At 38.7% G+C, this 21,053-nt stretch overlaps 1 protein-coding gene across 1 annotated transcript; it reads right to left on the bottom strand.

The window, feature by feature from the left end:
• Window positions 1–11: 11 nt before the first annotated feature.
• On the bottom strand, window positions 12–20,965 carry DIPK1A (divergent protein kinase domain 1A). Its single transcript, XM_075508370.1, has 5 exons — window positions 20,742–20,965; window positions 6,227–6,361; window positions 5,834–5,941; window positions 4,952–5,128; window positions 12–3,603 (listed from the first exon to the last, which is right to left on the bottom strand). The coding sequence occupies exons 1-5, from the start codon at window positions 20,793–20,795 to the stop codon at window positions 2,791–2,793; spliced, it is 1,287 nt and encodes a 428-aa protein (XP_075364485.1). The 5' UTR covers window positions 20,796–20,965; the 3' UTR covers window positions 12–2,790.
• Window positions 20,966–21,053: the final 88 nt, after the last annotated feature.

The raw sequence follows: 21,053 nt of genomic DNA, 5'->3' as shown, positions 1-21,053 counted from the left end.
AGATGCAGAATGTTTTTTATGGTCCAGATGGTAGCTTAAGGGTTTTTTTCCCCCTTCAAAGTACTGTAAGAATTGAACTCCTTCATAGAGGAGAAGAGAGGTGACAGACTTCAAAACCAAGGCTGCTGCATTAGAATTATTCCCATAAGAAGGGGAAATCAATTTGATTAATTTTTGGCATGACTAGTATCAAAGACTAGATACAAGAACTTGCTGCTTCTAACTATAAAAATATTTTAATTTTTTAAAAAGGGCTTTACATGTCCTTCACCATTTTTCTTTCAGTATACTTAATGTTATGGGGGAATCTGTATGTTGCTTAAGAAAAAAGCAAGAGTAGTCACAGTAGGCTTTAAAGCCTCTGCCCAAAGGCAGCCTTAGGCAACACTCTCCCTACTGTGACTTAACTGTAGCTGATAGAGGAATACATGTCTAATTGAAGTATTCAAGCTTCCTCCAGTAACTGAAGTAAGCACTTCCCGCACGCTTGGTTCCAAGCTCTGGCTGCTACTGAAACAGGTACTGTCTTAAGCTAAATACTTCACATTTAGTGATTACACAAGAGAATTCACTTTTAAGTTGCATATACATGCTTAGTTACAGAGGCCTTGACTTGCCCCTATCCCTTATTTCTCCTACATCTCAGTTTCATAGGCACTTCTTACTTGTTTCCCATTAGACTTACTGAAGTTGGTTGCACAGTTAAAACATGAGTCAGGTAGGCTACACTGAAGAATGTTTTGCTTTAAGATACTGATAGATGGTTAAGTATGGCTATTGAAAGAGAAAAGGAGGCCTGGGATAGATTGTAAACAAACATGTTCGTTTTTTTCCAATGAAAGCTCCAGCTTGATGCAACAGCAATAAAAATTAAGGTTCTGTACAACAAACTGCACTATTAAACATGTTTTGCAGTTTAAAATACCCAGCATCATTTTGGATTCAGTAATCTTCTCTGCCCAAAACCTAGTAGCAATTAGTCAGACTTTTCCAGCAAGAACATGACCACTTGACATTTGAGTGCATTGCTGGCCACAGATAATTAAAGGACATTATCAAGTTAGAGACAGTAATTAGCATTAGCATAGTTAATTCTTAAACGAAAAAGCTGATGTTTACAAAACAGTACACTCTTAACCCAAGCTATTACATATGGTATGGAGAAATGACTTTATATTGGTCCTGTACTTCAGTTTAATCATTCAAGGAATGCATTTAATACAGGATACCTAAAGCAATTAACAACCTTTCAAATATTTAAATAAAGCTTGTTCTTCCTTCCTATGCTAAAAACAAATTAAGGGGCCAGGATTTAGAAATAAGTGGATGACTGCCATTAAAATCATTAAGGATTGAACATACCTAAAGCATTTATAAATTAAATATTAACAGATAAGTATTGAACACAGTATTAAGGTGTTTTATGGACATCCAATTCTGCATAATTGTGAACATAGACTTAAATCTGAGAAACAACAGGGATGCAGATTAAAGGTGGTACAGCAGTCATGCCAAGTGGAGTGCCAGGATCAGATGGTGTTTATGTACTCACGACTTGAGACTTAACAATGACTCAGATGCTACTAGAAAAAAGAATAGTAATCTCTACGCTCAGTTATGTTCCACCACATTCCTAGCTGTTACTATCTCATAGGCTCCCATTTAAGCAGTGTTTCATGATCCTGAACAATCCAGCTGCCATCCTACAGTTCAGGTCTAGCTCTGGCTTACCTACTTCCTGCAATAGTTCAAGAGGATTTAAGTACAAGTCTGTAGCTAAATTTGGAGGGACAGTAAAGAGTTAAGACTTTATGCACAACTATTGTTTCACATGTCAAACAACAGACTCCTACACTATGCAAGCCTCCTTTTTTTAAATGTTAGGACATTTCTACTATCAGTATTTTTAAAAATTAATTAACTTCAGTTCTCATAAAATAGCTTAGTCTACAAACTCCTTACTCTTCAGTATTTGCTACAGCTTGATTTCGGTTAAAGGCTTCAACTGAAGTACAATAACCTACAGTTTTTTAAATGGATGTTGATATTGCTGCTAGACTATATACATGATTTCAAGAATAACATTCTAAAATTCTTGGCTCCCAACATGGTACACTCTAAGGACTTAATTAAGAAGTGTTGAACTACTTAAACATTCAAGATGTAAGCATGAGGTAACAAGGTGTAAACAGAATCTGATTTAAGTCTCATATTACAACCTATCAGTTCTACAATAAAATTCTAATTTTCCACAGTTTAAAAATTATTAATGTGCAAATTCTGCCATGCCAAGGTATTAGTAAACTTCAATGTCACAGTTCAGTTTATTCACAACAGCAGCTTGGACTCAGACAAATTATTTGCGGTAGTGGTGGTTCTTCATAAAACTACTTAGGATAAAAATCTGTAGGTATTTCCCAAGTGAGCAATGATTTTCACAGAATTATACGATGTTCCATCAGTTGATGTGGTGGCACAGTGAATACTTTCATCCTGTTCAAAATCTGACAAAGTGCACAGAACAGTCAAGCATGCAGGGTTTTTGTTTCCATAACACAGCACTGGAACACCAGAAGCGCTTCTGGCTTCTGCCCGGTCATTCAGTGGCATGTTCATTCTTTGAGAAGCCCTGTCATAAGGTACTGACTGAAGGGCAAGAGTTAAAAGAGCCATTAATGAAATGTAAGTAAAGAAACATCTTTAGAAAATGCTGCAGATCATTTTTTTATCAAATGTTGTAGGGCCACCTCTAGTGGCAGGCATCAGTATTATCTTCTGCTGGTGGAAAAGCTAAGAATCATTTGTATGGGAAATTTTCTTCCACAGTAAAGTTTTTAAGTTATTGAGTATTAAAGAATGCTCCATTTCCATCTGATTTGCTGTGACTTTAAGGGCAATACACAAGTACAGTTGTTTTTCTAGTTCTTCATGGATATCAGAAGGAGCACCGCGAAGTAGATAGTCTTTAAGTAGCTGACAGGCTTTTGCCAAGTTTGGCTGAATTACTTCTGTGGTACATCTCATTTTGCTTTGGTCACATAGGGTTCTACAGTCTGTACCATAAATACAGTCCAAATCTGATTCACACTGACGATCTTTAATTATTTCCTTCAAATTCATTTCTGGCACAATTTTTCTCATGTCCATCATTTTCAAATCATACTTATCATTATATCCCAAGTTTTTGGCACTTGTATCACACATAAGAAAGTTTCCATAAGGTCCATGGAAAACATCTTCCACAAATTCTAAAAGCCCTATAGCTATTTTTGCCTTTCTTGGCCATGATGGAGTAAACCATTGGTCCATGCTGCTTCTGAAGCCAGAGGGAATGAAAAGTTCTATAATCCATGGAAGGCTGATTCCATAGAGAGAGGTATATTCAACTCTTTCGGTCACATAGAGATCACCACAAAAACCCATCAGCTTGGGTGTATGTTCTTTATCCTGCAAGATCACCATTAAGAGAAACTCGTCTAGCTGCAGAAGTGCCCATGCAGATTTCGCCTCTGGCAAAGAAACTCTACCATCTTTGTTTCCATCAGCAAAAGATAGGATGAGATTAACCAGTTCTGAAAGATTTCCTTGTTCACCCAATTTTGCCTAAAAGCAACAAACAAAAAAGATTAAGTGTGATTTCATTAACTACCACCAATCCACCTGTCATTCTACCTCCTGTTGTTCTCCTGTGGATAGTATGGTAGGGTATGTTATGTTCTAGTTTTCATTGGTTATAGATGTTACAGGACTTGCTACCAGATGCCTGAAGAGCTTCCTTTTTGTTCTGTTTTCAAAGGCACCAAGTATATGATCTTCTGAAAGTACTAGTGTTCTTTGCATTTCAAAATGCGAACATTAAAATCCCAACATTGTTCTTGGCCAGATCAGTCTTTAGAAAAATGGTATCAAGTAGCTTGTTAAATATTCTCTTAGAAAAAGTATGTAGAATTCAAATGTTTAGATCAGGTTTAGTTTTCAGCTGATTAAACCTTACAGGTGTAGAGAAATTACAGCAGCAACTACATTTTGGCCAACTATAAAAAGTACAAAGACACACTGGGTACAAGTCCCATATGATAAATGTACTGAAATACTTAATTTTGTTATTTGGTATAACCACCTCCATTGTATCAATACAGAGAAAGAGGCTGTTGCTGGAATCAGAACTGTTGCATTTTTAACTACCACCAATGCACACAGAAAGTCACATAAACTTTTCTCAAATTCTCCTAAAAACTACTCTAAAACACCTGCTGCTCATGCATTCTTAGAGACAAAGCTACTGTAATGCATGACAACTGTCATCAGCTTTACATAATTATTTTTATTTGTGTGCGTGCATACACATATGCTCACTCAGCTAGAACAGCATTATTTCAATCACTGGAGACACAGGAGCTATGACAATAGCAAGAGAATTTGAAGAAAGAAAACCCAAAATCAGTATTGACACAGCATCAAAGTTATGACTCTATATTATGAAAATTCTGGGGTAGCATTAAAGCAATAGAAATAAGTATCACATTAATATAACACAGAAGGAACTGGGAGAAGTATGGCTGGTCATTCTGGTTAGAGAGATTCCTGCTGCTCAGTTAACATAGTAACTCTTCCCAAGCATGAACAGTTTTCAAATTGTGCTTCAGTCTTTGTACCAGGTTACAATAACCCCAAAAGCAGCAAAAAATATGTTTACCATATTTTCTATACAAATAGAAGTGAAAGCTATAGACATGCAAGACATATACCAGCTTCCACCTGTTCAAAAGTAAGGAAAAAAACCTGATAATTAGTTACTTCAAACCGAGATAAGCACCTCTGGGAAAAACTATTTTTGTGATGATTATTTTTCTAACATGCACTTGAACAAGGTTTGCGTAATAGGGCATTCTCTCCAGCTGCAGGAAAATAAGTCTTTCTGTCAAAATCAAATAAATAAGCATATACTTACTTTAAAAAGACCATATACCATTTCTTTGAATTTCTCAACAGTGGTTCCTCTTGTTGGTTTATCAAATAGGACTATTTCCTTCCTTGGTTCTGGGTCAGTACCAAAATCAAGTTGAGCAGCTTCTTCCATCTGGCATTTTATAACACCTTGCAGATTTCCCCAGATTCCTAAATACATCTATGCAAGAAAAGAGGGAAAACAGTAAAAAACACTGTAGAAGTCCATCATCTAAAGACCACCTGCACTCCAACGACTGCTTCAAGAGTCAAGTAGTAACACAGATTAGAAAACTGAGTCCTGCATACAAACAATGCACAGAGCACATTCAAACAATGACAACTTCAAATACAATACACTACTGCAGGTACTTAGGAGACACTATGCTGTCAAAATAAAAAGACAGCTTGCTAAACAGTGTATTGGCATTACTACCATCTTTGCATAGGTTGTTAAGAGGCTGCTGCTTCTATTTGCGAAGCAGGATAGCAGAGAAGCAATATGCTGTACAAAAGTATAGGTATTCTGTCAAAATGTGGAAGGATCCGGTATATTATACATATGTTTATAAAATACATGTATTATAAAATAATAATATACCCCTCTACATATAGGAATAATATATATTATATACAGGTATGTTATATATATGTGCATGTTGTATATAATATATTATTAATAATATATATCGTACCTAGATATTCTCCCTATATAGGTATATTATATACATATATATAAACATGCTCTGCATGTCACAGCTAATACAGTTGGAAATAATCTGTATCAAACAGATACAGCTTGCAGACACTAAGGTCTACTTGATGTTCTAGAGAATGACTTCTCAATGGGAAATAATAAAACTAGGTTGGATGAGTAAAGCCTTACCTGGTTATTGGGCTTTGTTGACAAACATTTTCCAAAATACAATGTTTCTTTAGCACAAAGACTGCTACATGCTGACCCATCAATAACTCCAGTTTTGTATTTATCACACTGAAACAAACAGGGAAAAAATATTTAACAAATTGCCCAAGAAAGAAGGCAACTGTATCTCTCCCAACACTTCACTCTTGAAAGAAAAATCTAATCAAACAATTTTAATAACCCTATACCAAAACAATGTTAAGAGACACAACTGGTTATCTGTAATTGAAGATGTCATCTTACTTCAACATGATGGAATAGCAGAATTCGATTAATTTACACGTGGCACTGACTGAATTGCCTGTGGAATTAGTCAGGACAAACACTTATGAAAGCTATGCTACATATACTTACTATTATTTTCCTACAGTCATGTCCTCTGCATAGTTCTGTGTAGGTGGAGTACTGAACATACATAACCCAGCTGCCAATAAATACTACTAACCAAGAGATGAAGAGATACTTCATCCGCATATACGAGAAACGTACCTAGAGGACACAAAGAGAAAATATTCTTTGTAATTCATTCAGCAGTAGTCAGAATGATAGAAACAAACACGATTTACTATTTCACCTTTAAGAATTTGACTTCCACAGTGATAAAATAAGCAGACTGCATTACATGGAACATTTGGTTCCTTCAGTGAGCAAAACTGAGAGGGGAGGTCAGTTTGACTTATGTAGGTGGAAGAAAAATTAAGACATAAATAAAATAAAATGTGAAATCCTCATAGGGCAAGCCAGCCTGCAGGAACCAATTTGATCAAAATCATAAACTGTTAGAGCTCAATTACTTGCATTTTTCTCTAAGACCAGTTATTTATGTTCCACTCCTGGTAAACCAAATCAAACAGACCATGAATCTGGTCAAAAAATAATCTGTGTTCATGTATAAATATGCAAGACAGATATAGAATGAGCAGGGTGGGTATCAGGGACAGGTTCTATGTGCTGAAGTCTCCCATTCCTTCCTTGAAATGACACCATTTGACTATGCAAGTAAAATTCCCTCTGTACTAGCCTCACCTTTCATGGTCTTTCCCATAACTATATGCAAGACTTTCCTGTTGTTTCTGTGGCCTCACATTTACATTTTTCACTAGGGACAGAGGAAAAAAAGTATTTATAAATTAAGAATTGAGGGAGAGCTAAGTGCCTTGTAAGGGAGGAGGCACGTTTTGATCTTTTTTTTTTTTCCTCCTCTGAGTCTGGTGTGTTAACAGTTTGATTTTCATACTCACATCAGGATTAGAAAAGAATCAGAAAGTCAGTATCAGCTTTAGCAACAGGATATAAGGAAAGTGCATGAGAGCAGCTGTATTGGGTCACTATGAGATCCATTTCTACTAGTATCCTGATCTTCAGTAATAGCTATAAATAGATGCCATCAAAGAGTGAGAATATGTAATATATATCCCAAATGTGCTCCCACTTTCCTCTAGAAGAACTGGCTAAGCCAGATGTGATTTTCTATATTTAGTAAATCTCAAGCCATTTATCTTCCATGAACTTACCCAGACTCCTTAAAATCCACATAAGCTTTTAGCATCCACAACACCCTTTAGCAATTCATTCCACAGGTCTACTATCCACTGTACCAGGGTCAGGGACTGGACTCTATTTTGCTTTAATCTGGTTCATAGTAGCTTTGTTTGAGATCCCCTAGTTCATGTATTGGAAGAGATGAGTGTCCTGGTTTCAGCTGAGACAGAGTTAATTTTCTTCGTAGCGGCTGGTATGGGGCTATGTTTTGGATTTGTGCTGAAGACAGTGTTGATAATACAGAGATGTTTTAGTTGCTGCTGCACTAGTCAAGGACTTTTCAGCTTCCCGTGCTCTGCCGGGTGCAGGAGAGGCTGGGAGGGGACACAGCCTGGATAGTTGATCCAAACTGACCAAAGGGCTATTCCATACCACATGACGTCATGCTCAGTATATAAAGCTGGGGAAGAAGAAGGAAGGGGGGACATTTGGAGTGATGGCGTTTGTCTTCCCAAGTAACCGTTACGCGTGATGGAGCCCTGCTTTCCTGGAGATGGCTGAACACCTGCCTGACCCTGGGAAGTAGTGAATTAATTCCTTGCTTTGCTTTGCTTGCGTGCGCGGCTTTTGCTTTCCCTATTAAACTGTTTTTATCTCAACCCTCAAGTTTTCTTACTTTTGCTCTTCCGATTCTCTCCCCCATCCCACCGAGGGGGAGTGAGCGAGCGGCTGCGTGGTGCTTAGCTGCTGGCTGGGGCTAAACCATGACAATGAGTTATCAATTTCTGTCCAATCTCTCCACATCATGATTTTGTGAGCCTCCATCACATGCCCCCCTGCCACGTCATCTCTTTTCCAGATTGACAGGTCCTAACTTATCTGTTCCTCATAGAGAAACCATTCCATATATTTGGAAAAGGTTCCAAGAAAGGTAGTAATGATAAGTTTTGCCGTCACATACGTACATACATACCAAGTTAACCCATCTCGCACATACTAATTTCAGATGGCTCCATCTACATGGGAGAAAAAGCACTGAAATAATTCCAAATTACTACAATTTGATAGTAATTATCTTAAATGACAGTAAATCGAATACATGGCTTCAGCTTTTAGATATTTTATATTTTAGAAAAAAATAATGTTACTAAAGAAAATAATCTTCCACAAATATAGGAAGATCTTCAAAGATGCATTTCTCTTTCTAAATAAGTAATTTATTTATTTTTAAAGGAAATAAGATCAAAGAAGCAGTTCTAATCAGTTGAATAGGAGCTTGGTTTCACACCTATCACAAGAACTGACTTTTTCAGACCTTAACAAAAGAAGTGTAATCCCTAGGTATAGGAGTCCTACTCTCAACCTAGAGTGGTTCTGACTTTTCCACTGTAACTCATCTCATGATTCCGGGTACACTTTCACACAGGCACTCACTCCATCTGAAGACTAGGAGGAAGTGTATCTTGAGCCCATATAGTTCTGTAAGGAACATCAAGTCTCAAAGAGAAGCAGGAATGCAAGAAACATCACAGAAAAACTGCTAGGAAAGGTGATGGCATGTGGCTCAGCCCTTAATTTTATATCCTATTTTCATTCCATTTTATAGCACAACGATTTTAAAAAATGAACGGGTAATTGTGAATCAAGGTGAAGGTGCACGCAAGGTGTTTTAACACTTTCAAATGTAGAAGAGCAGTCCCAAATTCCATGTGACTCATTCTACGAGAAAGACTGAGAGCCTTTTGGCTATATTTTGAGAGAAATGGGTAGACACCCCTTATGCCCAAACGACCCTAAGATACAATGCTGCCAAAGTCAAAGGCCTCAGTCCAAGGAAATCTTAATCCCTGCCACCTCACCCACCCCTGCCCCCAACAAAACCACCAAAAGCCCAAACTGAATAATGCAAGAAGTTAACCTAACAAGTTACACAGAAAAGCAGGAGCACGCTGGTATGGTCTTTAAACAGTTCTAGCATAAATATTTCTCATTATTCTTTATGTCCCTTCAAAACATGTAGTACCATGAAATTCCACATCAAAATAGCGTTTCTGGTTCCAAGATGCTAATAAATATTTATCCACAATCTCTGCAAGAATGTAAATTTAGATACAAAATGGGTGAACACTTCTCCTGAGGACAAGCAGAAACAGATCAACCCACCCAAGGCCTCACAGGTAATGACTCATACCTAAATCTAGATCTCAAAAGTCACAGTCCACTGCTCTAACCACAATTTCATATTTCTCTCCTTCTATAGTAGAACAAAAAAGTTTTAATGCTGTCTTTATGTGATCTACTGAAGCTTGTTCAAATCTGCACATTCTTCACCTTGCTCAGCACAAGAATTCAAAGCTTCAGTAAAAAATTAGGAGCATCACTAAAGTTTATTTGGGAACAACTTTTAAATTCAGACACCTTATTGAAGTAAGTGAGAGTTGTAACATGCTTGTATACAAGTCTAATACAAGAGGCCTGACTTAAAAGTGGATGTTTTCTTTCCATAGGATCATATACACACACTTGTCCACTTTATAATCTCAAAACTTCTTTCCTTGGTTCAAGACCAGTTCCTCTGCCTTTGAGTAAATATTGTAGTTACAACCCAGCATCTGGAGATTTAAAGAAGTAGTTACAGCCCAGCATCTGGAGATTTAAAGATTTAAATCACTTCTTTAAATCTCCAGATGAAATTTAGTATCTTCTTCAATATACTAAGCTATAATTTTCTGTATTTCAGCTGAAATATCACAACATGATCTGGTCATACAGCCACAGGAACTTCACTGATAAGTAAACAGTTATAGTAAAAAACTCATTAGTGTTGTATTCTAAATTTTTCTGCTTTTGAATATTGGAACCAAAACAGAACAATCACATCTTTGGACTTGCTTAGACTGCAATTTCACTATACAAATTGTTCAGTACAGTACAAATTGCTTTGCCCCTGCTTTTTCGCATCTCTATACTGAAGCCCATTTTTGTCAAAATTACACCCAAAGAACTGTTTGTGAGTCTATACCACAGATGAAATCAGGTAGTTGACCTGATTCACAGTACAAGACTGCAAATAATTGTGGCAGCACAACTCCAGGATAGTACACCTTGGCAAAACCAGTAGAAATATTCTGAAGTAATTTTACTAACAACATTTTAAACCTATTTGCCTTATTTTTAAGTTTGTTCCTCCACTGCCAGTGCTGCAAGTGAAGCCAGTTTAAAGAAGACCATGTACTACAAGCACTTTTTTTTTTTCAACCATTCATGTTTTAGATTGTTGAAGAGAGCAAAATGAATATTCCTTTCTGTAACATACATAGCATATTCATGTACCAAAAAGTCACTTAAAAACCAAATCATTGTACCCACTCACAGTAAACCATGTTTATAGAATCCTTCGCCTTCTCTAAACATCCATGAAAAAGACTAAATATTAAGATTTATCATTAAATAATGTAAAGGTTTTGTTTATGCTGTCTAAGAAGTACTATCCAAATTTTGAAAGGCTGATCGTGGCAGTGTAGATGTCTAATAGTTTAGATGTAAATTTTCTTCTTTTTAACTAGAAGGACTACAATAATTTATGAATACTTAGAAAAATATGACAAGCAGCCAGCATGCATTACACCCTGTCCTCTTGGAAGAAATAATCCAAGAAAGGTCAGTTCCAAAACACCCAAAGGTGACTCCAATCCATGTAGCTGCGGTCCTGCCATGTGCCTCAGCTGTGCATCCCTATTCCTTCACTCCTTCACACACACTCCCTTGACTTGATCTTAAAACTACCTAGTTAAAAGAGGAGATAGATACAACTAACTGCTTTTATTCTGGTGATAAATCTTGACCAGATAGTTCCTTCAACCCGTTCTTCTTTTATGATATTTTATTGGGAGTGTTGTAAGACAGGAATAATTTCTGCTATTTTCCTCAGAGCCACAAAGACCTTAGTTGGAGTAACATGTAATTTCCTCTAAAGCATGGTGTCCACAACATGGATACAAACTGGATGGAGTACAAAAGGAGACCAACAATAATGCTGTGTGGTTTACAGTACATTTAGAACCATCTTAGAAAAATGTATGAGGAAGCTGGGGGTAGGGAGGACAGAATAGCCAAGAAAACAAAACTGACAGCAAGGGTCTAGGGAGCATCAAAAAAAAGAAATACCATACATCAGCCTTTCCCATTGAAAGAACACTATTAAAACAACAGATTTTCAAGACTTTTAGTGCGATTTCATAGCTTAAAAAAAAAAAAAAGGACAAAATACCACACCTACATGCTTACACCATGAAGAATCACAAACTTTCTTGAAGAACCACACTACTTGAACAGACTGATGAAAAGGAGTAGAAGTCATCCTACATGTGAACCAGCAATAAATTAGAACTGATACTTCACCAGCAGATTCAGAAATACTTCCCCCGCACCTCACCCCCTACAGAAGAGAACTGAAATCTTAGTTCAAGCTCAGGTGGACTCAGCCTCATCTATACTTTCTTCCAGATCATTTTCTGTATTTAGTCATTTACAATTTTCACTTACTAGTTTTTTCTTTCCAGTACCCATCTCAAGCTGTTTCCTTAGCCAGTCTTAGTGTCCCCCTCTTGAACCATACATTTTCTGCTATTCTTTTTCTTTCAGTTATTTCCAGTCTATTTCCATCTGATTTTGCAACACTGGCATCAGTACCAGTCTTCCTCCACTGTTTCCAACACTACTCAATGCCTCATCCACTTCTTCAGTTTATCCAGCACAACTTTCCTACTTAAGAATCCTTGTCCTGAACTACTGCCCATGTACAAAATGTGCTTATCATTCATAAGCATCCTTTCACAGTTCTGGGAAGCCAGCAGAGGTGGTATGGCAAAGCTCTAGGGGAGTGTGTCTCTCCCTGTTCTCACTTCCAGAACCAAAGGAAAGCTGTAAGCAGGGCAGATGGATTCTTTGCATAGTTTAGTTCTTATACCCACACTACACAAAATAAACCAAAACCTCCCCAAAGAGGTCTACCCTTCCCCAGCAGACCTGCCCCAGGAAGCCCATGTTACCAGCCCTGAGGCAGCCCTCCAGCAGAGGTCTCTTGCAACACAGTTTTGAACTAAGAGGTGAACCAAACCAGTAGATCAAATACATTTAAGGCACAGGATTGAGGGATCACCTGATCTGGATCAGTTGTGAGCATACAAACAGATTTTTCTCAGTCTGTCTAGAGAAACACAATGTCCTTTTTCTTTGCTACCTTCATACTTTCTGCTGGTTGAAGGATAGATGATACGTAGTAGTTTTAGCAGTTACAAATAAGAACTACTATAGTATAGTCATGCAGGTTCAATGTCTTCTGTAATAATTTACTTATTTTTATTTGTTCTTATACCACCTAAAACCTTATGGTTTCATAACCTAGAGTTTAATTTTTTTTGTGGGTTTCAACATAGTAATAATACCAAGGAGTGCTCTGTAGTACAGTTCCTGAAATGATTTAACTAGATGAGTCATTCATCTATTTTTACTTTGGCCTAACATTTCTGTAACTAGATACAGCACCAAACAGAAAGAATGACCTTCTTTGCCTTTGCAAGCACAATGAGATACAGTAGCATCTGAAGAAAGGTACAAAAGCTATCTGTAATTAAAGCATGGTATTTTGATAAAATTAGATCATATTCAGTTATTGATAACTATGCAATGAAGGCATGTTCATTGGTTTTTCATACTCAACTTTTTGTCAGGATTGACTTCTAGTCAACTACGCAAACAGCTGCCCATTATTCCCACTTCCACTCCCTTGCGCAAATCCTCTGTCAAAGGCTACCACCACACAGCAGAGTCTGTAGAAACAAACACACTTATGTCTCATACTCTGAGAATCATCCTCTTCATGAAAAAACATTTTCACTGGAAGCTTCCAGTAGTCAAACAAATAATGAGCTGGAGTAGCTAAGGTACGGGTGCATGCTCACTCTGCCACTTTAGCTGTAGGTATAGTAAACTAACGGAGCATGGAGTCAGAGGAGCATCTTGGGCTACCCCAGCAACACTCCACAGAGTTCAGCTGACTGACTGAGCCCCTTACTGACTAAGTACAATTAAGATGTGCCAGGCTGAAATGAGAATCGCTGCATTTGCAAAGGCTGACTCAAACCATCCTTAACTTCTTGCATGCACACTGTCACAGAGCTAACTTAAGAAATTTTATTTTCCATCTAAATATACACCACCAGTGTAGTGTTGTGATCCTAATCTCAGACAAAGTTTCATCGTGTATTTCATAAAATAAATTAATAAATCCCAAACACAATCATCACACACACAGAGAACTCCAGCAACAAAACTACTGAGCATCCAATCTGAAAAGGATTTATGTTTTTAAACAACTTTTGTTCTACCTAAATTTGCTGCCAGCAAAAAAAAATGGGAACTTGTGTGGCGTTTCAGGTTAAGTCCTCTTCCTTCCTACCTAACTTCCCACACTCTTTACTCAGCCTAGAGCTGCTGAGATACACTATATAGAGCAAGAAAGAATGGTAGTCTCCTATTCTCCATCCAGCACTTGGCCTACAGCAGCCGGAAAAGCTGACAGATGACATTCCTACACATAAAACCTTTCTCCAGAAATGTGGGGGGGTTTTGTTTTTTAGTTTCTTTGGGTTTTTTTTTTTAAGTAAACAGCACTATAGTACAATCATAATTTAAGAATTCAGTAGTGAAGCTGGGTGCTTTCTCTATAATCTCATGTACTTTAATTTTCAAGTGTCTTTCATTTATGAAGTTTAATTACGCTTCTTCAAATTAACTTTTCTGAATCCTACCAGAAGTCATCTCATATCTTGACATACCCTCTGCACATTCTTGAAGGAAACACTTTCCCTGTAAGTCCCATTCTTCAGATAAGTCTAGATACTACTTCTTTCAGAAAGTAAATAAAAGCACCAGTTAAAAATAAGCTAAAAAAATGTTTCCAATCCAAGTGGCATAATTTAATTCATTTAAAATATTTAAGTTCACAGCTTTCTCCTTTTAGCCACAAAAGGGCAGGCTGCAACACAAGGGCAGGACTGGCTATGCAAATCTTGGGGGGGGGGCTGTCAAGTTAACACAAAGTGTATTCAATTACAGCATTTCCTACTTTTTTCCTCTTCAAGACTGCTATCTATAAACTGCATCCAGAATATCTATTATTGCAATATAAAAGAACCTAACTTACATCTGAACAATGCTAAAATTCTGTGCCAAAGAAACACATGCATGAACATCAATACTTACAATCATGCTGATAAAGGTTCAATGTTAGATTTACTCAGCTTCTTTGGGGAAAGTTATAGGGGACCTATTTATATGGTCCAAGTCCCAGTTTACCCCATATTGCATTCTACGAAGCATTCCAAATTATTTCCTTTCAGTTCTATTAACCAAGTTAGGAGACAAGGAACATAAGGGGAAATAATTTTTTCCTATAAAACGGGTATTGCCCCCAAAACAAAGTAATCAAATCAAGGCAGAAGCTATAGCAAGATGCCTCCTTTCTTCTGATAAGCACCAGGCCTTCTGGCAACTTTAAGTGCTTTCTCTTAAATACAATTTTTAGTTTTATTTCTCCAAAGAGAAGTATGATTTGCCAGAAACTATCACAATACATTCCACATTTTGATACCCAACACCACGCATAAAAACAATTCATGACAAAAATTGCATCAGTACAGAGTTTCTGGGTATGTTTACTTCAACATACCAACATGTCTTCCAGGGCTTTCTAGCTCACAGAAGCCAAATCTGGATCTCTAACTCCATCACGCACACTTTCAGAGACTCAAAATAACATGATAACTTCTTTTATTATGTGAAATTTTACCCACAAACATAAAGGGATACCAAGCATAATGGCAGGCAGTTTTCAGCAATTCAAGCAACATCTGTGTGAGACAGAAGCTCATAAAACTTAAAAAAAGAAAACAAAAACCATGGGTTGCAGATTATTATGAACAAGCAACCACAAGAAGGACACAAATGTCATTTACAGACACTAAATGAAAATATATGAAGGATTATTATTCTACAGCTGCAGTCAGTCTGGAAAATAAGTCTGCAGAGAACAGGATGCTTGGGGGCAGAGTTTGAATAGGAAAGATAAAAAAAGTATTTGCTTTTTTTCAAATTGATTTTTGTTTTTAGAAGTGAACCTTTCATAACTATTTTATTACCCAGTCCTTAATAAAATATTGCAGAACACCTACAGGGAGAACTAAAAATTATTTTATCACATCCTCATTTCTACAAACGATTCTGACAATGGTCTTCCTAAAGCCTGTCACAAGACTCTTCTCTACAAAAAGTCTTCTATTAATAGGATTACTGAAAATTCTAATAAATTAACTTTCTTCAGTATTTCCCCACACATACATAATAAGAGGAAGCTCCTATGAACCAGGAATTATAGCAAATAAGTGCTAATGATTATCTTTCATCTATTTGAAAGATAAGATACAGTGATTTCCTTTAGAGACAGGGTTTTTTTGGTTTTGGTTGTTTGGTTGTTTTTTTTTTTAAACTATTTCTAATAACCTTAATATTGTAGAACATAAATACTATAGCACACAAAACTACTGGTAAAATCTGAGAAAGATCAATAGAAATAAATCTGTCAATTCTAGGCAAAGCTGTTTCATGGGTAAAAACTGCTTGGGAACCAAAGCTTCTGGGACAACAAACCCTCTTCATTCCTCAAAGTTTCTTGCTGACTCCTTCCATGCACCTTTATAATACTAAGCTTTAAACCAAAGTGCTCTTTAATGCAATTTTGTATTAAATGCATACCATTAAGTACAATCTCAGAGACCAGCAGTGGTCTGCAGGCCTCAGGACCACTGCAGAGTATTGACCATATTCATAGTACAGGAGAGAATACTGTATATATGGATTTATCCAAACTTGTCCTCCTTCTCAGGCAGAAAAAGAATGTATTTGAGACCAAAAATCCTCCTCAAATGCCATCTGACTACATCATATACTTGGCAGGAAGTTCCAGAGAAGCTAGATTTATTTTGGGCTCAGCACTGTGCCAATGCAGTCACATAGCTTTTGACTTGCAAGAGACTTACATCCTGCCAGTTCAGAGCATGGACAAAAGCATACATCTGCTTACAGAAGATCACCAGGTTCTACCCTCTTTCAGTCAAAGGGAATTACTTTTCTAATGAGGACTTCCTTATCACATTCAGCAAAAGGCCCAATCATTATGTGGTTTCTACCCATACATTTCCCCTACCAAATTTCCATTTCCTCCCCAGAATCAGTCTGTGAGTGTAGACACACTTAGTCCACTTCATCTCGCAAGTGGCAGAACTGATGTGCTCATGCGGTACTAATGCAGCAGGGACACGGATTTACTGAGCCTGGTTAGGTCACACATGCACTAATGCACCCTGAATACAACAGACTTACTGCATATGCTATGCAGATCATTTGAACAAACTTCTGAGCCCGAAGTCCCAGACAGAAATTAGGGAGCAATACATATAGACAGACTTCATTTGGAATCATGACAAACTGCTAGGAACCATGTTTAATAACAACATATTCAGGGTGACAGAAGAACTGAGAGTTCCGAAATTATCAAAAAAGGAAGAAAGTGTTCAAAACCAGGAAAGACTATTTCTCTTTTCTGCTCTACTCTTCCATCAAGACTTTTAAATATGAGCCAGGGAATACAAGAATGAAGGAAAGCACTTGTAATGCTTAAAAGGATATTACAGAGTCAACTTCTTCCATCACTTGTATATTCTACTAAGTCATGTGCATTGAATAATAATTAGACATTCATCCCCTGGAACAGAACTGGAAAACCATGTCTGGCAAAACTCAAGCCTGGCTGCACTCCAAAGCATATGGAGAGTAGCAGATCAAAATGCAACATAACTTGCCAGTTTTTGGTAAGTGTACTTTTTATTTAAAACATTTTTATGGTTAAAGGGTATGAAAGTGTTTCTTTGTTTAATAGTACAGAGAGCTTAGTTCTGCAAAATATTCCACATAACCATAGTGCACTAATCTTCTCCAAATTCGAGTTGCTCACTCCATTTGTTTTACATATTAGCAATAGGAAAGAACCGATAAAAAAATTGTAGGCTGATCATGTTGGAAATCCTGGTTTGTTCTCTGTTCAGATTGGTTTATGGATCACAGGATGCATTTCGGGCAGGCTGACATGATGTCTGAGAATATTAGCCCATGCTGTCTTGGATGCCATGTACTGGACACATTCACATTTTTAAGAGCAGACAGCGCATGCTTGAGATAATGCTAGTGTCTTGAACTATTTGTATCCCGAGTAATCAAACTGAGTAAACAGAGTTGGAGGTATCTTTTGAAATAAAATAATGACCATGATGGAAAACAGGATGTTTCCCCTTAAAAGGTTAAGCCCCCCCCCCCCCAAATCTTAGAGGAAAGAGATGATATAGGAAATTTCTGTTATGTAGGGCTTTAAAACTTATTTATTCTTTCGCCCTTCAAAGACAGTCTCTTGCACATCACTGAAGTCCATGGGACATCTCTAAAGATTCTATAAACTTGGTCCAGAATCTCTACAGGCCAGAAAGCTTCCAAGCATGCAGGTGTTCTTTACGTGATTATTGTAATACGCAATCCTGCTGGCTTGCCCTCAGCCTCATGATACAATTGCTAACTACAGCTATCAGAAAGAACCTCAGGACAATGTCTCCCAAATATGGGACACTAGTCTCTCTTTGTTAAATGTAAATCAAATCCCTACAGTGTTAATCACCCAACTGTAAAATTCTATAAATACAATTATTTTTTTGTTTTGGTGGTATTTCATAGTGTTTAAAAGTTTATCATGTTTGAGGGGTTTTTTGTTGTTTTATTTGTTTTACTACTGTTACATGATTTGCAGTCTAAGTAATGAGAAAATGTATTTCATAGTTACTGTTTTGTGACGAAACTTTAACATTGTCTCTGTGGGTCCCTAACCACTAGGTTTTGGGCTGAGGTAAGATATCTAAGAGTTCGCCCTGCTCCTTTTATATGAGCTGATACTTGGCAGCACATCCTTCTTAGCCAGAAAGATCATCAACTGATTACCTATGGATCTAGCATTCTGCATAAAAGCTAAAGAACATGTAAAATAATAATAATAGAACATTTGCCATAGAGTATCAGTTGCAAACCAACTCATAGCATCCTGCTCCTTTTACAGCAGGAAAGCTAGAGTAGGTATTAAGTTCTGTCTCACAGAATCTGATGTTCTATCAACTCACTTCACAACACAGTTTTCAAAAAGTCTGGAACACCAGCCAACAAAATTTGGAAGTCACTCAGCAATACCTTCCATTGTACAACCATCTTCCCTGGTGTGCTACTTGAAATACTGCGTAGCAATACTACACAAATCTTTCCATCTTGCTCATAGCTACATCTCAGTGAGTTAAAGTCTAGCATTTGCATTTACTTAGAAAGCATTGGCTTCTTTGGAGACAAATCTCAATAAAGCACTCAGCAATTAGTATAGTTAAACTGTGACTACATTTGTTATGTACCAAGAGTAACATGCAATGACAAGAAAAGCCAATATATTGATAGCTTTCTGCCATTCTATGGATGCATCACATATGAACATACATTCACTGTCTAACACAGAAAAATATGTTAATGTTCACAAAGCCTAAAACAAATCTGTAGAATATTCAAATGCAGCTTCCAGTATAAGAAAGCATAGTCAGAAATAGTTTTTTAATCTGCTATAGAAACTAATATTTAATTTATTTGGCTTTTCTAATAAATGATCTTACTGTCTTCCTGTTTCTCAGCAGATTTTAAAATAACATATTTTGCTTGAAAGGCCTTAAAGTAAATGTTGAGAAGAAGAATGGAGAAAAATGTTACCAGACATGACCATATAATGATCAGAGAGAAACTTATCATCAAGGTAAAGGAGGCAAACAATTTGGAGAATCCTAATTTGAAAGGTAGCATATAGATTATGAATTAATTTTTATTTCTATCGGAGGCTTTCTCCTATGGGAATCCAAATGCTGTACAAGTGTCTACTTCGGTAAATAGATCGAGAGCAATCTTTTCTGGTCTAAAAATCCAGTGATACTGACCCAGATTTGCAGATATATACCACAGAACAAATACTAAAGAGGGTAAGATTATGCCCACATCTGTACACTTCTCCTTAGATGTTACATCCCATTTCGGGTACCTCCAAAAAAAGAATAAGATTTCAAAAGTTCCAGACAAGGAGGAATTAAAACATTTGAGCCTTTAAAATGCATCATGATGAAGTTTACATTTTTTAATCCAATGATCACAAAGCATTTAATAAAATATCAACAGATGATGAACATAAGTAGCATGTATAAGAAAAGGAGATATATTTATCCCCTCCAACTCAACAAATGCTCATTTTAGTTACAATTTAATTAAAATGTAATGCAACAGATGAGAAGGAATCCCAAAGAATAACCCTTAGCGTACCACAAGGTCATAACTGACTAACATTTCACAGTAGAACTTCCTGCTACATGACAGCCACAGCCCTTTCAACCAAAACATCCTTACACAGATAGCTTAAGTAATACAAACATGTACCTGTATATGTAAATACAAAGGTGTGTCTGTGAACGCATACAGAAATGCATAGAGCAACTAACTACTGGACAGCAAAAGAAAAGTGCTCGACATTAGTTCTTTTAGGACACGTGAAAAAAGGAGTCTGCTCATGCAAGCTCTAGTCCATCCTCTGATGGGATGGATGTCCACAGCACCAGCGATAGGTGTAAAGGAGGGACATGTGGAGAAAAGCATGAGGGTTCCTCCGGGCCCTGGCAATGCCACGGGTGTAGCTGACCAACTGGAAGGGTCTTTGTGAGCCCGAGGGGGCCGAGGGAGCCGGCGGCCAGGCTGCCGCGTAACAGGTCCTGCCGGCGAGCAGCGCGGGCCGCTCGGGGAGGGCGCTCCGTGGAGCTCGCTGCACCCCGGAGGCGGCAAGAGAGGCCCGATCCGACTGGCGGGAGGAGGGGCAACAGGCACCGCGGCCCCCGAGGCCGCCCGGCACCTGCTCCCGTGCGCCAAGACCCGCCGCCAAGGGGCCCGCCGGCCGCGGCTAGCGCCTCAGCCCCGGCGCCGCGACCTCCCGTCGGCCGAGCCGCCGAGCAGCAGCGCGGCGCAGCCGAGCCCTGTCCGCCGCCAGCGGGAGGGAACGACGGCCGCACCCGCGCCGGGCCGGGAAAAGCGGCGAGCCCTGCGGGGGGCGCCCGCTCCTGAGGTAACTTTGCGGAGGGGGAGAGCGGGGAGGGAAGGGTGCTGGCACCGGCCTGCCCGGCCCGACTCGCCCGCCGCGGGGGACGGCCCGCTGCCGGCCTACCTGCACGTAGTGGGGTTTCCTGAGCCAGGCCCCCGGGAAGAGCCGCCTCGCCATGGCAATCACACATCCCCGCAGCGGGCGGCGATGGGAGGCGGAGCGGTGAGGAGCGCTTCCCCGCCTGCCGCTGCAGCCGCGCCGCCGGCTCGGCAAGGCACACGCGCCGCGGCGGTGGTGGTGAGGGAAGAGGGAGCGAGCGCGGCGGCCGCCCTCCCTCAGGCACCGGCGGCCGCGCTCCCTCAGGCACCGGCGGCGGCCGAGCGACAGCAGCTGTCAGCGGGCAACAAGGGCGGGCAGCTGCCGCCTCTGCCGACG

The sequence above is a fragment of the Mycteria americana genome, chromosome 7 (assembly GCF_035582795.1).
Source record: "Mycteria americana isolate JAX WOST 10 ecotype Jacksonville Zoo and Gardens chromosome 7, USCA_MyAme_1.0, whole genome shotgun sequence".
In the NCBI taxonomy this organism is placed as follows: Eukaryota; Metazoa; Chordata; class Aves; order Ciconiiformes; family Ciconiidae; genus Mycteria; species Mycteria americana.
This window is presented reverse-complemented; position numbering and strand designations above follow the sequence as displayed.